This window comes from Cryptomeria japonica, chromosome 6 (assembly GCF_030272615.1).
Source record: "Cryptomeria japonica chromosome 6, Sugi_1.0, whole genome shotgun sequence".
Lineage (NCBI taxonomy): Eukaryota > Viridiplantae > Streptophyta > Pinopsida > Cupressales > Cupressaceae > Cryptomeria > Cryptomeria japonica.
Window position 1 is genome coordinate 568,718,061 of NC_081410.1, and position 8,187 is coordinate 568,726,247.

At 37.1% G+C, this 8,187-nt stretch overlaps 1 protein-coding gene across 1 annotated transcript; it reads right to left on the bottom strand.

The window, feature by feature from the left end:
- Positions 1-5,003: 5,003 nt before the first annotated feature.
- Positions 5,004-6,925, bottom strand: LOC131049335 (geraniol 8-hydroxylase-like). The gene has a single exon (XM_059207056.1). The coding sequence runs from the start codon at positions 6,902-6,904 to the stop codon at positions 5,300-5,302; it is 1,605 nt and encodes a 534-aa protein (XP_059063039.1). The 5' UTR covers positions 6,905-6,925; the 3' UTR covers positions 5,004-5,299.
- Between the last annotated feature and the right edge of the window lie 1,262 nt (positions 6,926-8,187).

Genomic DNA, 8,187 nt, shown 5'->3' on the forward strand with positions numbered 1-8,187 from the left:
TCTACCCCTATATCTTTCCCTTTCTCTACCTCTCTTGATATCACTTCCTATCTCTATCTCAATCTCTCTATGTCCTCCTCTCTCATTCTCTACTTTTTTATATATTTATCTCTTCCCCCTCTCTCTACTCCATCTCTATCTTTATGATTTCTTCCTCACCTCTCTATCACAATGAAAATGCACTTTGAACATTTGTGATGGATTTTGGCAAGGAATCAATGCTTGAACATGAGGAAGAGGGACTTCAAATGGGGTCCTCTAAAACAAGTAATGGCAATAAAGTGCATGGTGGCATTGGGTCTTGTATTTCTGAAACATGACAAGGATGTGCATCATGAATTGGATTATTGTGGCAATCAATTATGGATAGCCCTTGGGTAATTTCATCGTTGGGTGTATTGTTTGATAAGGACAATATGGAAGGTTCTTGTGAAACTTCTAGAGGTGTAGGGATAGATGCCACTGGAGAGTCAATTTGCTTGCGAGGGGATGAGGCATTGCTAGACATAAGTGTATTATTTTGATCTTCCTCAAAGAACTCGCTTGGTAATTTTTTTAAGATCATTGCAATAAAGCCACCTTTCTTTCGAGGTTTTGACATAGTTGTATCTGGAATTTGAACTTGTTTGGCAAGGAGTTGGTTCTGATCTAATGTCATGTTTTGATATTGGACTTGGTTCAATTGTTCTGACATGTTTGAAACTTGGGTTGGTGTGTGTTGCGACCTTTGTTTTTGAATGTTTGGTTGTGGTTGTTGACATTGATATTCTACCATTGGTTGAACCATTTGTGGACATTGTATAGTTGGTTGGACATATTGTTGAAATTGGACCATTGGTTGTATTGGTTGTATATGTTGAACCATTGGTTGAAAATTTGATTGATAGTAAACACCTTCTTGTTCTTGTTGTGGAGGCACATAATGTTGAAATTGATGTTGTCTCCTTTCTTGAAATTGTTTCATCATCTCTATTTGGGAGAGGAGAGCTGGTATGTCTGATCGTTCAAGAAGAGATCTTACATCAATTGGCTCAATCTTTGGATTTCGACCTGGAAATTTTCAAAACATTTTGGACATTTGTGATCTATTCTTCTCAATGTTTTTCACTCTTTGTTCCAATATCTCATTTTCTTGAGCTAGTTTCTCCTCTAGTTTTTGTATTTGGAGACTTGTTTCATCATAAAAAGTTTGATCCAAGTTCTGAGACATGTAGAGATTGGATTGACATGATTGATTTCTCAATTGTGATGACATGACTTCGTAAGAAGGTTGAGACCTCATTTCAACAAATATGTCACTATGCAATGCAACTAATGGGATTGACGAATGCATCCTAAAAGGATGACAATGCAACTTATGTTTTTGGACTTTTTGAATTTTTGGAATGACAACTAGACGCAACTAAATGCAATGAAAATGTGACCTTGCTTTGGACCTTTGAGTTTCTATGGTTTGATAATGTTATGCAACTAAGTGCAACCTAAATAGATGAAAATGCAATCTATGGCAAGAGTGCAACCTATTGTTTTTGGTTGTTTTTAAAGATTTTGACAAACTTTTTGGAATGCAAATCTAAAAAAGAGACCCTTAGGAAATTGAAATGATGTCTAGACCTCAAAGGACAAAAGGACCAAGTGACAAAAGGACAAATTGACAATGTCTCACCTATATGCTTGGATACTAAGCTAGGTTTGACCAAATGACATTGATGACAAAAAGACAAAAGTTTGATAAGGTCTAGACTTCCTAACAATGACTTAGGGTTTATCAAAGATTTGGATTACTCAAGTATGACAAAACCTAGTTTTGACACTATATGCAAAGGGACAATTACTATGCAAATGACCCTAATATGATATGATAATGACCTAAACTTAATGAAGAGACCTAGGGTATGCAAATGTGACCTAATGTTATGAGGACAAGGATGCAAATGAAAATGTATGACAATGTCAACCTAAGGTTGAATTATGAAATGGTATTACTCTAATGCAAGAGGACACATGCAAATTGATGACCCTTATTGATAGGCAAAGGAGTATGACCTAGGTGAAACCTAACCTTGGTAGTTGACAATGAATTTGCAAAATGCAAACCTAGGATGAACCTAAATCTAAGTGACATGAATGTTGAGACAAGATTTTGGAAAATGTTTGACAACCATGTTTGAAGGTGTTTTGAACTTTGTTGAATGAAATAATCTTGTGTTTAACCTTGTTTTGAATCAATTTGTCTTGGTTTTGAAATGAGACACAACTCAACTTTTGACAAGCAAAGAAGACAATATATTTCAACTTAGACTCAAAACAATCATGCTCATTCACACATTTCTTATGGATGGCAAGGACAGTAGGTACTTGAGAGGTAGACTCGTTATGAGATTCAAGGAGAATACATAGATGCTTGACCCCACGGGCTCCCCTCCACGACACTCACTTCTCAGGGCAGCCAAGCATCAGTCCCCATGGAAATCTCCCCATGGCAAACTTAGTATCTCTTCCAAGTATCCGAACATGTCCGTCTCAAGCAACTAGAAGGATTTTTGGCCTCTAAATACAAGGTGTTTAGTAAGGATTTCTGTTAAGTGTTACTCCTTGGTGTCACGCAAGCGTGATTGAGACATTAAGCCCACAAAGATACCAAACAAATGTAGTCACGCAAGCACGATTTAGACCGTGAGGCCCTACTTAGATGTTGATATGAGAAAGAGTTCAAGGGTCATCACTTCCCAAGTAACTACAATTCCCACGTAACCCTTCCTTCAAAGCTTTTACCCATCAAGTATTTATTTATAGTGAGTTAGAATGCCAAGGTACTCTGGCTGTGCTCACTTTAGGTCATTCCCTTCTCACGATTGTCACTTGCTTGCAAAAGAAAGAAAATGGTCGGGAAGGCAGGCCCTCTAAAGGTAACAAACAATTCAAGCCATGAGAATGGTATCGAAGACCTGGATTTCAGATCACCCTAAGAAGGATGAGAGCATACTCTCCTACTCCAATGTCAAACTCGACAATCAAAGCAAACACACGTTCATTCCATCCTACTTAGCAATAATACTAGGTGCCTAATTATGAATCACAAACACAAAAGTTTGGTTGAAATACAAGGCAACCTGCAAAATCACCAAGTTAGAAGTTTGATTTGTTTGGTCTTTGACTAGCAAACCCGCATAAAAAAATTTAGTAGTTTCATTTTTGTCTTTGCCATGCGTAATGCCAAGGTGCTGCACAAAGAATCAGTACCAAAGAAAAACCAAAATGCAGAAACAGAATGCAAAACAAAGTAATTTGCAAGTAAAAACACTATTTTTTACCTCTGTTTCTGGACTTACACAGGCGCAGAATGCAGTAACATAGGCGCAGAATGCACTGACACAGGCGCAGATCCCTTTGACATAGGCACATAAGTCCTTGACACAGGCGCAGATTGCTTGACACAGGCGCAGAACTCTCTTACACAGGTGCAGAAGTTCCTAGAAAGCCCTGCATTACCCTGTTTCTTGGGTTTTTTACCTGCAAATCAACTCAAAAGCACTCAAAAGCATAGTTCACGTCGGGTTCACCAATTAATGTAGATAGGAATCTGGAAATCATCAAGGAAAATAGATATTAAACTAGTTCAATCACAAAACCAGATTGCAATGATAACAAAACCTACAAACATTCAAATCAAATGCAAACCATTGCAAATGTGAATGTCTCCTCCAGAATTCTCCATTGTCCTTCTTTCTGCTTCAAATGGCTTTGTTTTGTGGATCTCACCTACAAGTGCATAAGCATAATATGAAAGCAAGATTGACAAGACAAGATGACAACGTAAGGATACTAGAAGCGTGATTGATTCGGCCAGCCCCTTTGATTGAAGAAATTCATCCAATTTATAAACAAATTGGAGAGAGGACAAGATTAGCATGAAATTGATATTAGAGGCAATTGATTTCAAAATGGCAAAACTAAGTTGAAGGAAGAAGGTTATGACACCTTCTATGTCATGAATTATGACATATTGCTAATGCAAAGGTTAGAGGACTAAAAGCTTATGACATCTTACTATGCCAATAGTATGACGCATGAGAAATTCATGCTTCCACCGAAGCACAAAAATAGGGAGAGACTAGAGAGAAATTAATTAGGTGGAAATTGAATTTGACAAATTAGAAAATTAGGTGGAAATTAGGAATTAGAAAAATTAGAAAATTAGGAAATTAGAAAATTAGAAATGATGTGGAAATTAGGAAATTAGAAATTGATGAAATTAGAAAATTAGGTGAATTAATTAATAATTTTTCATTCATTAATTAATTCACAAAAAGAGGAGGAATTAATTAGCCAATTAAATAAATATTTAATTGTGACAAGAAGACTTAGGATAAATAAATAAATTATTTAACCTAGAGGAAAAATGACAAACAAGATTAAATGAATAAATCATAAAACCTTAGAAGATTAGGTCTTGACAAAAGATAATTGATGTAGATTCGATTTAATCATGATTCTGACTTGATAAATGATTTGATTGATAAACAATTGAAATTGGTTGACAAATTGACCAATATTGATAAAGAGACCAAATTGATATGCGCCAATTTACATGATTGAAGAGGACAAGGATTGATGACAAATCGATCGCAAAATTGACGAGATTGACAAGGATGAGGATCGATGACAAATCAATCTCAAAACGACAAGATTGATAAGACAACAAAACCCTAATTCAAAAGCGATAAAAATGAGGAATGCAGAAGAAGGACTCGATGCTCGCAAATGATAAAGACCAAGTACGCAACATAGAAGAAATGTTAATGTGACGCAAAAACCTAAAATAAGGCAATGCGCCAATGTTAAAGTATGACTCCGCAAGCCTTGACAATTTTTAGATGTCTACAATCATAATTGTTAAATGTAAGCACACAGCTAAAGATGGGATCTATTGCAAATACAAAAGATAAATAATAGTAAGTTTATCATTCCTGAATAAAATAATATTATATTTATTGATTTCAAAAAGCACCTGAAGATTTCAACAAAACATTCAGCAAAATATATTGTTTCAAAATTATGAACATTTCCTCCCCAATTTCTGATTGCAGTATTCTTCATAGTTCCTCACCACTGATAAAAGTTTGAACTCTCATCTCACCAAGATCCTTCTAAAATCTAAACAACAAATAATTCTTTTATTATTTTCACAAAACAATTAGACAAATAGGCAGGGACTCCAGCTGTATCACAGTTATATATATTCCTACAACCTTAGATTTAACTCTAAAACCATATGTAATATATGTGGCGAGCGCCCCTAGTATATGGGATGTGGGAGACGTGGCGTCGGGATTGCTCTCAAGTCTGCAGCCTTCTTTAATGTAATTCCAAAATCATCGCTCATGTCCATCTGCTCACAGCTCATCCCATCCGGAAGTTTCCACTCAAATGAGTGAAGTAAAGAAGCCAAAACCAAATGAACCATACGACTTGCCAATGGAAGCCCCGGACACATTCTTCTTCCCGCTCCGAATGGAATCAGCTCGAAGTCCTGTCCCCTGTAATCTATCTTGCTATTCGACTCACCCTCTAAAAACCTTTCGGGCGTAAATTCCAAAGGATTCTTCCAAATTGAACTGTCCCTTCCCATAGCCCACACGTTCACCATCACCTGGGTGTCCTTGGGTATAACAAATCCCCCAATCTCGCAGCTGCTTGTGGCTTTGTGGGGAAGAAGCAGAGGACCCGTCGTGCGCAATCGGAATACTTCTTTCACGGCTGCATGGAGATACGGAAGACGATCCAAGTCAGTTTCTTCCACTTTCCGGTTGCAACCAACTACTTCATCCAGTTCTTGACGGGCTCGGTTTAATTTCTGTGGATTGCGAATCAATTCTGCCATGGCCCATTCTATTGTTGTAGTGGTCGTCTCAGTACCTGCAATAAACAATTCCTGAAACCATAGATCACAATTAGAGGTCTGGAAAATAGCAGAGATATATTTATATACCCTAATTAATTTGCTTTTAATCTTTTCAGTACTCTCAGCTATTAATGCTCGAACACCGACTAGAGTGAAATCTTCAGTTCTGGAGTCCAGCAGAACATCCAGAAAATCCTTGTCCGAGTCCTTACGCTGAACGCTTTGGCTGAGCCTTTTCTGTATGAATGTATCAGAAAAGTCATACAATTCCTTGAAAAGCCTGTCCATCTCACGGGACACTCGCTGGGGGTCGAGGAACCGGAGAAACGGGAAAAAGTCCACCAAATTGGGCTTTCCGGCGACCACCATCAATTCACAGATGGTATCTTTGAGCCCCGCAGAAGCTGGATTGTGAGGATCAAAGACACTTGTGCTGAAAATCATGTTGCCTAGCAAATTCAGGGACGTGCAGAACACCGTATGCGCGATGTTCACAACCTTTCCCTTGTCCTCGAAAATGAGTCGAATGGTGCTAAATACTTGATCTCTTCTGAGATGTTGCAGAGCTTCGAGTCTTTTGGGGCTGAAGAGCTCAACAGTTGAAATGCGACGGAGATGGCGCCAGTAAGGACCGTAATCAGCCCAAATTATGGACGACTTGTCATGTGAAAGAGATTTGTGTGCCTCTGTCACCATCCGCCCCGCCAAGATGTTGTCGTGCGTTTTAAAGACCTCCTTGGCCATGGCAGGAGAGGAGACCACCACTACTGTTCTCATGCCCAGACGGAGAGTCATCAGTGGACCGTATTTCACAGAGAGGGCATAGAGAGACTCGTGAGGCCTTTTCCCCAGCTGAATGAGGTTTCCCAGGATAGGCCAACCACTAGGCCCAGGGGGCAGAGAAAGCCTCTGCTCTCTTCTCCATAGAAAGAAGAAGAACAATATCAGTGAAGCAGCAGTAAGAAGCACAGAATACAAAGAAAACAGTGGAATATCCATATTAACTTGTATACAAGGCGATCCTTATTTTCTTTGGGTTTCCAGTTTACACTATCTATTTTATAGGCAGAATCCGTACGAGCACTTGATTGCAGGTCGCAGCACGTTTTTGTTTGTCTAGACTTTTACACCAGTGTTGCACACTGTTAGAGTGCACTAGTTTGAATCAACAAGCTTTTCGAGTGCACTAGTTTGAAGCGTTGCAGCACGTTTTTGGAGTGAACTTGTTTGAATTCTTGTATCTATCTGTACAAAAAGACATAAGAGATATCACTTTCATTGCCTAGATTATTTGAATAGTGTCTCTGAATTATTGTCATGTCTGCCTTTTATTAAGGACAGGTGCGCCTTTGTTGAGTTGAACGTCTACTTTACTTGAATATCAAATAACAAATTCAATTGGAAATAGCTTTCTAAATTTTTAAATATACGTATGTTAAGTTTCTTCGGTTTTATTTTTATTTTTATATTATAACAGATCATTGATTTATTTCAAAAGGTTCACGCAATATAATATTTTGAATTGTTTTATCTATTTTTTTAATTATGTATAAAAAAACATAAGGGAGCATTTTGATTATCTATTTTATTTACTATCATTTATTTAATCTACAGAATTTTCTTTTCGTTTTTTTTTTTAAATACATAAATGAAAAAAAGATATACTTCAATCTATCTTTCTAAAGATGTCTTTGATCAATGCATCTTCTCAAGGGCATTTTTACTTCTTAAAACTTAGTACAACAACTTAGTTATAAATATAATTTTCGTAGGAAACAAGTAACAAGATACAAAGGGAGATATCTTTTATGTGCATGTAAGAGATAAAAAGTGAATTTACAAAATGACCATTCTCTTGTTATACAAACACAATGCTATTATCTTTCATATGCTAAGTGTGTTTCACCTAAATTGAAGGCTTCCTCCCAATGGCACACAAGTTCACCACCACCTAGTTGTAATTGGGTATAACGAATCCTCCAATTATGGAGGAACTTTCAACTTTGTTGGGGAGAAAAATAGGAGGCATTAATCAAAATATTTCTTCGACGGTTGCATGAAGATAAGGTAGAAGATCCAACTAAAATTCATCCACCTTTTTTGTTGCAACCAATGACTTCATCAAGTTCTTGAAGGCATTTGTTTAATTTCTATGGATTGCAAATGAATACTTCCATGGCCCATTCTAATATTGTAATCATTGTTTTAGTATCTACAATGAACAATTGCTAACACCAAAAAGCATAATTAGAGATTTTGAAAAATAGTAGATATTTATAAAG